We start from the raw sequence: 14,435 nt of genomic DNA on the forward strand, positions 1-14,435 counted from the left end.
ATTAGAGAAAGAATGTAAATATTTATTCTGGCAAGGATTCAATTAAATAACCATTCTTTAAAATACTTTTTTGAAGTTGTAAATAAAACCGATTATTTGACTATGTTTTACAATAAGACAATTTCATTTTTTTCTGCTTAATGTAATGGTTTAGTTTCTTGGTATTTCTTTGTTACTGTCAGATTTGCTGACAATTTCTGAATGTAAATTATTTGTACACCTTTTTTTATGGCATACATTGTGATGTTTACCGATGTCGAAAGATAGAAAGAAGATGCATATATTTTACCTTCTCACTCAATCTTGCCCTTAAATTTTTCTCTTTAAATTTGAATAGTTTCATGATTGGCCAGAATATGTCAGTTTATTCTACATTTAAGCCATTATTTAAGGGTACCTGAGAAGGAAAAGAGGAAGGGAGAATAGGTTGTTTTAAAAATAGATCACACTGCAGGAGAAACATGGAAATGTCTGGCAGACATAAGTATTGAGGATAAGAGCATAACAATGTTTAGAGATTAAATTTGCAAAAAGGGATTTTTTTTTATTCCATCCCATTGCTGCTTTCCCTCATGACAACATGCTTTCTGATATGAGTTATGCAGACCTGCAGTTCTTCTTTTTACCCATAGAGGTCTGACTTTACCCATCCTCTGTTTGACAACTTCCAGTTCATGCTGACACACCCAGAGTATTTTCTTCTTCTTGGTCTTTCAGCCTATATCTAATTAATATTCAGGTCCCCTAAAAATAAAATAGTAAAGGGTGATGGACAAAAATAAATACAAATGTTAGGAGAGGAAAAAGCTGAACTTTATTAAAGGTGATATTGATATTTTTATGTGTAGCTTATAATATAGCAAATATTTGTTTTTACAGAATTCTATATTTCTAGAAAATATTATTTATAGAATACCTCATACATTTTTATTTAATTATATTGATTTTTTAAATAAAACATTTAAGTCAAATGTTCAATTAATATATTTCTATAACAAACAAGATATGGCTTGATATTTTCATGTAGCTTATACCATTGCAAAGCTTTAATCAAAACAAATATCCAAAGATATTTACAGAAAATTGTACAGTAAAGATGTAGAATTTGATTTAAATGTTGAGCAAATATATCTAATTGTAACAGATATTTAAAGAATATATTTTTTTTTACATGTTTGATTCTATAACAAACATATATGGAAAATATCCAATTAGATACACATAGTAGTAAAAATTAAATACGTAAATAGATTATCAAATAGAGCATGGTGGTCTTCTGATGATGTCATCTTTTGCTGTGAATGATGAGTGCAGTGAGGTCATCACTCATGGCCCTGAGCTGTGTGACAATGAAGAGGGAAGCCCCAGTCAAACAGAAGTCACACAACTGACTCTCACACATTTTTTCGACAGACAACACTCTCATAATGACCCTCATTTTATAAAGACATGTGAGGACAATTCAACACATGAATTATAGAGAATTCACACTCTTAAATGTTTCTACTCAGACTCACCTCTAACAACTGTGTGACAGCCTCAAAGCTGGGCCTGCAAAGCTCTGTTCTGCATAACAGCCATTATTGCAGTCTAATGAATGTCTTTTTAAAGGGACAATAACTGCACTGTAATGATCCAGTGTTAATATTTCAGAGTCGTTTATAATGAGTGAGTAGAGCTGGAAATTAATATCTAACAGTAACTCTGGTGAGAGTCTGATACAGAGAGGTGATGAATATCTATCTATCTATCTATCTATCTATCTATCTATCTATCTATCTAATCAGAAAATCTGAGGAAGTTGAAGTTAAGGTGTAAAATGTAACAGGCAAATTTCAGAATAATTGAATAAATGGTTTAGGGTGGTGGATGAGAATTGCAGAATTAAGGGTTTTATTTGTTGATCAAAAAGCTCCCAATACAGAAATATTCAGCCATTGCATAACATTTAAGGCACTGATTTGCATGAAATTTGGCTTCAGAAGGTGCAAAAACAGCATGTTTTTGTTGAGTCTGAAAGGTGTCCGTTTGAGCAGAACGTAGGAGAGATAACTTCATCTAAAACCCCGAGAGAGGGGGAAAACAATTAGCAGCAGACAGCAGATGGATGCAATTCCAACAGGTAAGACAGGGAGATGTCAATGTTGTACTAATGCATCACAGCACAATGAGAGGCAGAAAACGACAGCGAGAGAATGTGTGTGCGTGCACATGCTAGACAGACCTCGAAGGAAAGGCCAGGTGTTTGGATCAGCTTGCATGCATAATTGGCGAGATTATCGCAGGGTTTTTTCTTCCTCCTCTTTGAAATGGGCGTAAACAGCCGTGTTATTCCGGCGGGGAGCGTCTGTGAAATGTCAGGGCAGCGCAGTCAGAGCTCACCTTTGCTGAGCAAAATAGAAAAGTGTACATTTGGTGACTTTGAATGTGCAAAGAATATTTTTTATAAATTGAATAGTTGCCTGTGGTTTTCTTTTCACAGTTTGCATAGAATGCTGTTGATTAATATATATGATATAACTGATATAATTACTTATAAATTTATATATAAAATATTTTTAAATGAGGCAAGCCACATCTGCAGTATAAATAGCTCTAATATAAATTCATTGTACGGAATTGTGAGTTTGTCGCTGATATACACACAAGTTCTGTGACTTATTCCTTTTACATACTTTTTTTTTTTTTTTTTTAAAGATTTAAGATCCACCCCTTTCTCTTCTCCTATCTCTCTCTCTCCCTCCCTTGCTGTTAATGCTTTTGTTTTAAATCCAGGTGTTAGTAATGAATGTTCTTTTTGTTTTCAGAGAGAGACCGTTTTTCATACTTTTTGTATTGTTCAAGATTTAAGCTTTTATCTGATGGTTTGCAACATCTTTTTAATTTGTTTTAATGAGAAGTTTTTACTGTGCAAACTTTTATTTTGGGCTTTAAATATGTTCAAAAATGAAAGTATGAGTGTCAATTGTTACATTTTATTTTGGGTAAAGCCAAAATGGCCATTTATATAAGCAGAAGAGATAACACTGAGCAAAAAAAGGAATATAATGTTGAAAGGGTGTTTACAGCTATGATCAAATCAAGGCTTTTAATTGATTTGCGTTTTTACAAAGCTATGGACTCTTTAAATATTTTTGGAAAGAATATGGTGTCATAGAAGAGTTTTGTGTTCTGTTATTGAAAATGAACTTCATTTAGTACTCTCTTTATGAAATGGTTTAGAAAATGTGAGAAAAAAAAAAGATTTTAAGTGCGTAATCGTTTTGTTAAAGTTGCTAGAAAAATTCAAAATTCTCTCTCTCGCTCTTTCTTTTAAACACCGTAGTTCTGATCAGAACGCGCCGCTACGTTCTGTCTTGTCGTGGGCGCGTGGCTTCTCCAGAGGCAGAGAGAGGCGAACTGAGGCGAGAGAGGGTGGAATGTGGGGGAGCTTTTACTCGCCCTGTGGCCTGATGACTCAAAGCACCAGGTTCTTCTAGGTCATTTCGTCTAAACATCATCCTAAACATAGCACTGCTATCTGCCAGACATCACTAGTCGTCAAATAGCACCGCTAGTTGTCACATTTTTTAATCAAGTAAATATTTGTCAGGGTAGGTTTATTTCTGTGTAGTCACATACCTTCAAGTCTTGGCTACAAAAGGTAGGCAGGTGTTTAGGACCGCCTTGTAGCTACTCGTCGTGCTTATCGCTGTCAGACGAAAGATACATTATAATTGAATCGAATTGCTGTTTTTATTTGAGTTTACGAGCTCAGGTCATCATCGTTATAAGTCATCATTAACCGTCCATCGTAGTCACATTGCAAAACACCGTGAAAATCCATCTGGTCACTTCTGCCCAGAGACAGCGTGAGCTGGCGGCTCGGATGTGTGAGATGTGTGCTAATGTCTGACTGGAGAGAGAGAGAGAGAGAGAGAGAGAGCCAAATACACTGCCCAGAGTTTATAGCTTCCAATGGATAACTAATAGCCCCAGTGGACATTATTAGATACAGTGTCAGGACTGTTGGCGGTCTGATGTAACTTCCCGCCTTGCCTTGATTAATTAAAGAGTTTTATAGGTTCCTGTGAGGTGGCGCTATTCGCTTGAAACTTGGCATCTAAAGGCCTGCAACAGAACTGGACCCACAAGCCGTAGTAGGAATGTGCACGGTATTTTAGTTAGCTTTTTATATATTTGATTTGATATGGCTTTTTGGATGTCTTAAACTAATAATGCGTAATTATTTTTTTTTGTTAACAACTGTTTATTGATTTTTTTCCGGGAACAATAGCCCAAAACACAAAGCAGCTGTACAAATCCCGAATCCACCCCACCCCCCGGCAGACCCCCAAAATATAATAAAACAAATAAATAAGCAAAATAAAATAAACAATAATAATACAAATAAATTAATATTAATAGATAACTAAATAACAATAAAATATTTTTTACAAAGATTTTAGAAAAGATGACTGAATGCCACAAATCCACAGTCTTCACACTAGATCCATGTATACAAGAAGGTGAGAGTTCCATCGAGATAATGTCCAAAAGATACACAGTCCAGGTTCGTCTGTCCATTGTGTGAGGAGGATTCCAACAGTTGAGTAGCAATGTTTTGCTGCTGTGAGAGCAGCTAACAGCAAACATCTTTGTTGGACGGACAAGGTGAAGTGCCACAAGTCAATCATAAAAAAAAAAAATGGCAAGGAGTCAAACATATCTCAGTACCCAACAAATATGATAGGTCCTGTGAGAGCTGAGTCCAAAAAGGTGTGAGAGAGAGGGGCACTAAAAAATAAAATAAAAAATAAAAAACCTGCCTAAAACTCCTTGGGAACAGAGATTAGACAACAGATTCGTATAAAAAAGTTTCATTGGAGTCAAGTAAAACCTATGTAGCAATTTACAATTAATAATTTGATGATTAGGGCTTTCAGAAGACAATATAAACATATCCCATACCTGATCCGAAAATAAAACATGCACATCCTCATTAAGATTCAAGAGATAGGTTGACAAAACAGAAAAAAAGTAGGGTCAGGAGTACAAGGGGCATAAACTGAAAGAAATACAATATTCCTATTCTCCACTATTGTTTTTATGTTATTCTACTGTCTGTATCACACACTTTATCTACAATAGTCATATTTAAAGTCCTCCGCACAAACCTTGATCTGCCAGCTCCCCTTAATATGGTCCGTGGCGTCAACAAAACCCTGCACATTACTGTAGCACCAACATTGGCCCCATAGTCGCATATTGACTAGGTAGTATCTCTATTAAAAAATAAATAAAAAAGAAAAGAAAAGAAAGGAAAGGAAAGAGAAGGAATAAAACTAAATAAAAATAACACCATAACCAGTAAGCGATACTGTATGCACAATGAAAGCTTCTAGTAACTACGTATGAATTAAGAAGTGAACATTAAAGTGAACAGTGAAAGAGACAGCCACCTAGCCATTAGATTAGACAGCAAATGTCCGATTAGACAGCAAATGTCCAGCTGAAGTTCACTGTGAGTTGGTGGATGAATGGGATCTGAGAAAAACTACTGCTTCTTCTGGGGTGTATAGCATTTTAGGTTCACCTCGATTGAGAATGACCTTCAGCGTTGCAGGATAAAGAAGAAAATTCTGGATGCCAGCTTCTCTCATTTCCTTCCTAATTGGCGCAAATGCATTTCTTCTCTTTGCGGTGACCGGAGAAAAATCAGGAAAGAAAGACAGCGTTACTCCGTCGGAAGTTTTCACCGGGGCATGAAGTCTGGCGGTCCGCAGAATGAGCTCCCTGTCCGTGTACCGCAGCAGTTTAAAGATGAAAACCCGTGGTTTAGCGCGATCTGAGGAGAGCCTTGTGTACACGCGATGCGCTCGCTCCACTTCAATCTCTTTGCCCGCCACGTCGGTAGCGATGTTTTCAAAAATCCCATAAGGGTCGTTCTTTTTGGAACCTTCAGGCAATCCGACCAGACGCAGATTGCTGCGCCTATTGCGATCCTGTAAGTCCACAACCTGTTGCTGGAGCGCGGCAACGCGCCAATCCTGATCTGCGACGACTTCCTTTTGTTGTCTCATCTCACCTGTAAGAAGATCCAGTTTAGCGCATGGCGACTGAGCAACTGACATGTGAGAAGCAAACTCGTTCCGCATCGCTGTCAATTCTGTTCTTAGGATGTCCTCAAAGTGTGTAACAGTCTTCGATCTTGTCCATCATATAGCTCGCGGTCGGTGGCTTGGATTTCTTCTTAATCGGAGAAGCCGACGGAGACAACTCCTGCTGTTTCCGATTGTATGCCATCAGTGAAAGTATTATTAATGAATAAAACTTAAAATAAAACAAAAAAAATCTGCAAAAAGGGGCCAAACATACGGAGCTCTACTCAAGTGCAACTAGGTTCATGAGCATGTCACGTGACTCCTCTATGCGTAATTATTACTAACGACTATTTATTTAGACAATTTTTTGCTTTTGTAGAAAACAACCACTGGCTCTGCACCTTCCTATCTCCACTCACTTTTACAAACCTTGCATACACTTAAGAAGCCTGCTTTGGTGAATGAGCGTCGCCCCGTGGCTCAAAATCCCTTTCTCGAACCGTCATCTTTACCGTGAGCATCCCCAACTCTATACATTTTATTTACTAAAGAGAGAGAGAGGGAATGTTCTGCTTATTGTTTTATACTTTCTTTTATCACTAATTTAGACTTTTTTTTCTTGTAACTTTGTATTGCAGCATTTCTCATGTTGCATATCCTTAGGATGAATCGCTTTGTTGCGTTTGCCTTATTTTTTATATTCCTCTGGTTTGCTGATGATTTTCAGTTGGAAAAATATTGCTAAATTGCACCTAGCGTATATGTGCACTTTTTTCATGTTCACAGGTACAGAAGAGGAAAATGGCATTATGTTGGTGGACTGGCTTGCATCAGAACGTTTGGCTTGCACCTGTTTTGTACATAAAAAATGAACGAGTGGATGAGCCCCATGGTAAAAGCAAAAGAGGAGAGAGAGAGAGAGAGAGAGAGAAGGAAATGTGTGGGGGAGGCAAAGCAGTCAGATATGCTCCATTTGTAATCGGTGACAATTTAATCTGTCAGTTTTGGGGACAGTATAGGAAGAGCGAGTTTGTGGCCAGCGAGTGAATGCTGACGGCTAACTATAAAGGCCGTCAGCAGTAACAAATGAAAGTAAGAAGTGAGATGGCTTTCTGAAATGAAAGGCGAGAACAAACTAGTCAGGATTGCAAATCAAATTGATATGTTCATTAAAAGTAAAATGTGTTGTGATAAAAAATAATTCGTCGTTCCTATGTATGTGAAATGTAATTTAATCAGAGCAATTTTACTGTATATAATCCCATCTAGTCACCTCAGCTGTGCGCTAAGAAGAGGAGACAATGAAAAAAGGGCGGTGGCACTGTCTCTGTGATTTAATGCAGTCGTGTTTTAAATCGATATTAATGAGTGTTTTGAAAACAAGACGAATACTGTAAAAGGCGGGAGAAAACGATCATTTTCTTACTATACTTGTGTTTTTATTCGTGGCGCATCTGGTTGTTAATAAGCTTTTCGATGTTTTTGTTCGGAGGTGCTGAAATGCAGTGAGCTGCGCTGGTTAGAGCGCGTTGCTCCCATCCCCCGCCCGTACAGCACAGGGTAAGGGAGGGGGACAGGAAAGAGAGGGAGCGATAGGCAGCACCCTTGTGAGGGGAAACAAGAGTCAGCTTCTCGGAGAGGAGAGAAGAAAAAAGAGCTGGGGCGCAAACAAAAGAGAGAACATGGATGAAGCAGGAAATTGTCTGTTTAAAAAGGCAGCGCAGCGGAGGCTTTGGTCATCCTGCTCATAGTCCGCCCGTTTTTTGGATGCCGTGGTTTAGAGCTGTTGCGCGGGGAGCTCTCAAGGTGGAAAGCGGTTTTTAATCCGTCTGTGGATGTTGCCAGCTTGCGATGGCTGTTGCAGGGCGATGTAGCTGCATAAAAGAGAACGTGCCTCTTTGTTTTTGTTTCTTCATTGTTCTACTAAGTGTCCTTACAAATGCACAAATTCGCTACAGCATTCAGGAGGAGCTGGAGAGCGGCACTGTCGTTGGTGATCTTGTTCGGGATCTCGGGCTGGATCTGCGAAAGCTTTCGGCTCGTCGGATCAGAATAAGCTCCGACAGTGCGAGGCGATACTTCAGCATCAACCACAAAACTGGTAAGATTGTTATTAGCGACCGGATTGACCGCGAAACGCTCTGTGAATTCAGCGGCACCTGTACGCTTAGCCTTGACGTGGTGTTAGAAAACCCATTCGAACAGCACAACGTGGATGTTGAGATTTTGGATGCAAATGACAACTCGCCGCTTTTCCCGCGAGACGAGTACCAGCTGGAGATCTCCGAGGGCGCACAGCCAGGCGCGCGGTTTTCCATTGAGGGCGCGCAGGATTCTGACGACGCCTCTAATTCAGTGCGCCATTATCGTCTCACCTCAAACGTACACCTGGCGCTCGATTCAACCAAACCACCTGCGGACGGAAAACACATAGAGCTCGTGCTGAAAAAGCCTTTCGACCGCGAGCTTTTGCAGTCGCACCAGTTTCTACTCACCGCTACTGACGGCGGATCTCCTCCGCGCTCAGGCACAGCCAAAATCAACGTGCGCGTTTTGGATACCAATGACAACGTGCCAGTATTCGGCAGTTCCGTATACAAAGTGAAACTGCGGGAAAACTCTCCTGTTGGCGCGCTGGTAATTAAATTAAACGCCACAGATAGAGATGAGGGCTCCAATGGGGAGGTGTATTACTCATTTAGCTCTTACACGCCAGATAGAGTGAGGCAGGTGTTTTCCGTTGACACAGACAGTGGAGAAATCAGAGTTAAAAGCAATGTGGACTATGAAGAAAGCAACAGCTATGAGATGTATATCCAGGCAGCAGACAGAGGCCAAGGGGCAGTAGCAGTGCACTGTAAAGTGGTGGTGGAGGTGCTGGATGTGAATGATAACCCTCCTGAGATTGTGCTCTCCTCTCTCTCCAGTCCAGTTAGGGAGGATGCTCGTGCAGACACTGTGGTGTCTTTAATAAGCATAAATGACAAAGACTCTGGACAAAACAAGCAGGTCAGCTTGGACATCATCCCCCCAAATCTACCTTTTAAAATCAAATCATTCCGAAACCATTACACCATTGTTACCTCTGCCTTCCTGGACCGGGAGACAATAGCATCATACAACGTCACAGTTACAGCCACAGATGGTGGAACACCACTTCTTTCATCGTCAATGACGGTACGAGTAGAAGTGGCAGATGTAAACGACAATCCACCACGTTTTGAACAGACTTCATACACTGTTTATGTCTCAGAAAACAATGCACCCAGTGCACCTTTGTGCGTTGTCAAGGCAACAGATCCTGATGCCGGTGAGAATGCTCGTATCACATACACGGTCCTAAATGACAACAACCATGCTATTTCAGTGGCATCATATGTTTCTGTCAAACCTGCCTCAGGTGAGGTGTATGCCCTACGATCGTTTGACTTCGAGAAGTTGCGTGAGTTTCATTTCCAGGTTAAAGCTCAAGACAACGGTGTGCCTCCATTGAGCAGAGTGGCAACTGTTTATATTTACATCATGGACTCCAATGACCACAGCCCGCAATTTGTTCGCCCAGCGGGAAACGGCTCACACTCCACAGAGACTATTTTGCGTAACTCAGAGGCAGGAGTCCTTGTTTCCCGTGTCCTGGCTTGGGACTTAGATGCTGGAGAAAATGCCTGGTTGCTATACAGCCTCCATCACCCGCCGGAATTGGACTTGTTTAAGGTGCATGAATACACAGGTGAAATCCGTACAACACGGCGAGTAAATGAGGACAATTCTACAGTCTTTAGCCTCACAGTGCATGTACGAGATCATGGTTTGCCTCCTCGCTCCGCATCTACAACAATCAACATAGCCGTTATGGAGCTCCCACCCAAAGTGGCCCCAGACCCAAAACGCATCATCAGGCCACACGGCACAATGATATTCTCCCATGTAACCCTCTATCTTATCATTGCCCTCAGTGCAACCACCTTTGTTTTTTTGCTCACCATCTTCGTCCTAGCAATTGTTCGCTGCCATGCTTACTGCAGCCAACCTGATGCTTGCTCCTGCTCACCTTGTTGTGGGTCCAAGAAGAAAAAGACTACAATTAAGGCACCCAAAGATGGTGGAGGTGGTGGTGGTGGTGCTGCAGGTGGCGGAGGAGGTGGAGCTGCAGGTGGGGGTGCTGCTGGCGGGGTCACAGTCCAGCAACAGTCTGCGGTAATGCGGAGAGACCTAAAAGTGGAGCCACACTACATTGAGGTCCGAGGAAATGGTTCTTTAACCAAAACATACTGTTATAAGACCTGCCTGACCGCCACCTCAGGAAGTGACACTTTTATGTTCTACAATACGGGCCGGCCGTTGAGTGGGACTTGGGGCTCAGGAGCAGACCGTTTCTTCACAGGACAGAGTGGGCAGTTTGTGCGCAGACTGAGCATGCCCGACGCTACGGCAATACAGGTGTGTGCAGTGCCCACACTGTTATAGCATCCATTAAGTGACTCATCCATCTATCTGCCTCATCCATGCATGAAGAGAGGATAAATTCTCTTCTCTTCAATAATGTGGTACCTATTCACCCTCAGATGTGTTGATGATTTAGGAGTAGCCCCAACATTTTTAGTTTTGCTCCCAAATGCACACACACTCACATACACAAAATTGTTGTAGAAACAGTTTTCACTCAGAAACTGCTAGTAAATTTCACAATTTATTTCAAGTAGGTGCTAGTAAAACATACTCCAATAATCTTTTTTATTTAAAACCTCAAAAAAAAAAAATTCAGAGGTTAGTGAAGGTGTTTAGTTGTATTGCTGATATTTTGCAGTAACGCTACAGGTCTGTTTCAGCAGTGGAAAGAACAGGTGTTTTGCTTGGTGTACAGCAGGGCTCAGTAATGGATCCTGCTATATTGGAGGATTTTTTCTTTCTTTTTGTGCCTCATTAATTCACAGCAGCAGCCTTCAGTTTGAACTGCAGAATGTGTGCGTGTGCAGTTTGGATGATTTAGGGTATCAGACTCTCTTTCCACTTGTTTACAGCTGTCCTCAAATTGCATTTCATCAGTTATGAATTTGGAGAGAAGTGCTCTGTAGGGACCACCCACTGGTCCAAAGATGGTAGCCATTGGTGTGACAGAAGGATTCCTGTGTGTTACTGTTTTTCCTTTTATTTCCTTTTACATTACAGTTTTTGATATTCAAATTTAGATAAATGTTCGATCATTCTGTTGAACTCTTTACTTTACATTTTACTTGTTCATTAGGAATCTATGTTGCTCAAAGTCTTGCACTGCCATTAACACTGATCTCACGGTTGCAAACTCACCAGTCTGATCATTAGCCAGAAGTTATGACTAATATTATTTAATGCGCCCATGCTTGCTATTTAATTCAATAGTAGTTTTGTCTAGCCTCTACAGTGAATGTGACTGCATAACAGGTTAGCAAGTCAAGCAGTTAGCCAGAAATCTAGAATTGCACCTACTGCATCCACCTAGAATCCCACCTGCTCTATCTAACCTGAAATCTAGTATGTACTGAACACTGGACGCAGATTTACGATAACATAGAACTTCACTTTATCTACTTGAGAAAATAATTTCAGAGTAATTCAGAATTAATCCAAACATGGCAATTTATTCACCAGGTAATCAACATAATTATTCAAAATCCAATTCAGACAATATAAAGCATCCAATAAGAATAAGAATTTAGAAGCATATAAGAATTTAGAATCCTATAAGAATCTAGAAGCATTTAACTGGTAATGAGAACTACACACAGTGATTGTATGGGAGAGCTGTCTACAGATTTCCTGAAACTTTTACTACCCTCATTTTAATATCCAGATAAACCATCAATTTACCAAACGTTGTTGTTTGTTTGTTTGTTTGTTGATTTATTAATGATTTTGGCACATCAGTTTGGGATTTGGAGTTGTTAGTGAGTGGTGAGGATTCTTCTTTGATTTATGTGGGAAGATGCATCTCATGTACATACATGAAGTAATTTGTGTGAGAATTGCACACTGTTAAAAAAAAAAACTACATTTTCTGTATTGATTTTGTACAGGTGTTTTACCTTTATTTTGAATTATGCACTTCATTGCTATGTGTTTTAAGGGTTCACCCCTCCCCAGATGATGTTAGACCTTTAAAAAGATACCAAACATGAATTGTCATACTTTTGTTCACTTTGATTTTGTTCACTCTGATTTTTCCTGAGTTTAGGAGGAATGGGGTGGGGGGTGGACAAGGGAGAGTAAGTAAAGGAAACAGATGTGGTAGATCAACAGTGAACTTTTGAGAATGTTAACCTCATGAGAAAGTGTTCAGCTGTTTATTCTCATGAGTTCCTTGTTTTCTTGGACAGTGGCCTCATCAGGGTTCAGTTATGTTGGCATCAGCCTTGCAGCTCTCTTTTTCTCCTCTCTTTCCCTCTCTCGCGCTTGTTCTCTCGCCCTCCCTCTCTCCAGCCTGTTCTGCAGTGCGCTGTTTCAGGACAGCTGGGTGTGTTTATATTTAGAGGTGTGAAGCTCAAACAACACTCCAGTTTCTCTATACCCACACTTAAATCTCTCTAGAGAGACTTTGCAGTCTAGCTTCAGTTTAGTTACACAGCTTGACCATAGCTTCCAGTTTAAATCATGCTGCCCCACTGAGTTACGCATCATTCCCAACAGATGAAATTTTCTTATCAGCAAGTCTTTGCATCAGAGTTTTTTGTCTTTCAAACCTTAATATGACCGGCAATTTATTACAAATGAAGCCTTCCCTGTCAGCTCTGTTAGTTCACCAGAGATCACCATTACAAACTGAGTGCATTTATGTTGTGTTGTTGATCGGGTTGTGAGTGTTTCAAGGATTACTGGATGCGAAAATGGTTTCTCTGTGTGAGAGCCTCTTATTTGTGAAGTAATTACTGGCTCATTTCAGCTGTTCTCATTAAATGTCAGTCATGTTTGTTCTCCCTGTGTGTGATTAAGTGGCAGTGGAGCTGAGCTCCGCGTTTCTGGTGGCTGATTGGCTGGTTCGGTTTGGAAAGAAAAGGACGGAAGGATTGTGATTGGTTGCTGCAGAGGTGCGAATGCTGTATCTAGGCGAGGTGTGTCCACTCAGAAGGGAACTGTGAGAGAGAAAGAGAGAGAAAATAAGGAAAAGAAGAGTAAGGAACTGCTGGTGAGACGAGATCAGACTGAGCTCATTATCTGCTACACACACTCACACTCACACACACACACACACACACACACACACACACACACACACACACAGACAGTGTGATAAATCAAAGACCTGTGAGGTGAATTAAAAACAGATCACCAGTTTCTTTGCTCAGTAACCCTCTGTTACCATATTAACTTTACTTGAGTGTCTTTCATTTCTTCGAAGGATTTAACCCCTTTCAAAAGTCTTCCTCCTGCATATGCTTATTTACTGTAAAACAGTTAGTGTATCAGATGTTACAATACATTTTAAACCCACTGGGTTTGTTATTTTGTTGTTGCATTTTTTTTTTTTTTTTGCATGTTTTCCCCTTGATATTAGAGGTTTGGCTATTGAAATGTGGTCATTACGGACTTGGTGCATTTATCTGAAACTGATTTATATTCAGCCTTTCTTTATAAAATTTTTTATTTGACAGTTTGTATATACCATCTATGAAAGGTTTGTGCTTGGTTGAACAACAGTGTTAGTATGTGATGTTTTTGTGCATGACTGCTAGCTGATGTGTATAGTAGTTGTCTTGCAGGGTTGTATGATGGATGTCTGTGTTTGCGTGTTGTGTGAAGGAAAAGCAGGCCCTGTTGATGGGTAGGGAGCACAGATGCCATGTCTGCCTTTTTTGTATATATCAAAGTTGATAGTACTGAAAATCTGGGCAGCATAAAACAAGCTGAAATGTCCTGCTGTTCCTTTTAAATGCAGGGAGATTTTTCATTGATTGTAAAGGGGCAAAGTGTGCATCATACCACTCCTAAGTAAACATAAAGATTCACCCTAAAATTAGAAGGGGGAAAATATTTTAGTATTTAATATTCCAATTTTGCATAAAGAAAATGTAATCTATTTTACATTTTCATTTATGCACTTATGCTTTTATGGAGAGTGACTCATGAATTTCTGTTTTAGGATCCTTACAGGGTTTTTTTTTTTACATTGGGGCATTTAATGACAAGCAAGCATTTCCTCCATATTCTCATTGCTGACAATAATGTTGCAATGCCATACGTCTTTATGGTACTAAAAAAAGCTTAATTTCCTTTTACACAAGATGCAGTGTCTTGTTTCTGTTCTTTTGATTTTGAACCTAGATATGTTCATGAAAGGTTTCATGACATTCACTCACCTTGTGCATTTTTAACTGCCAA

General features: G+C 40.0%; 1 protein-coding gene across 12 annotated transcripts in view; it reads left to right on the forward strand.

The window, feature by feature from the left end:
- The window catches only part of LOC306883675 (protocadherin alpha-C2-like), a gene marked incomplete at its 5' end in the record, with an annotated part of 145,195 nt that overhangs the window by 113,336 nt on the left and 17,424 nt on the right, over positions 1–14,435 (forward strand). The window contains one exon of one of the 12 annotated variants that reach the window (XM_079439054.1): positions 7,693–10,523. The exons of the other annotated variants lie outside the window; for them this stretch is intronic. Within the exon in view, the coding sequence (XP_079295180.1) occupies positions 7,935–10,523 (2,589 nt within the window). Of the gene's footprint in view, positions 1–7,692; positions 10,524–14,435 lie in introns of those variants that run through there. 12 annotated transcript variants of the gene reach the window in all.

This window comes from Barbus barbus, assembly GCF_936440315.1.
Source record: "Barbus barbus genome assembly, chromosome: 17".
Lineage (NCBI taxonomy): Eukaryota > Metazoa > Chordata > Actinopteri > Cypriniformes > Cyprinidae > Barbus > Barbus barbus.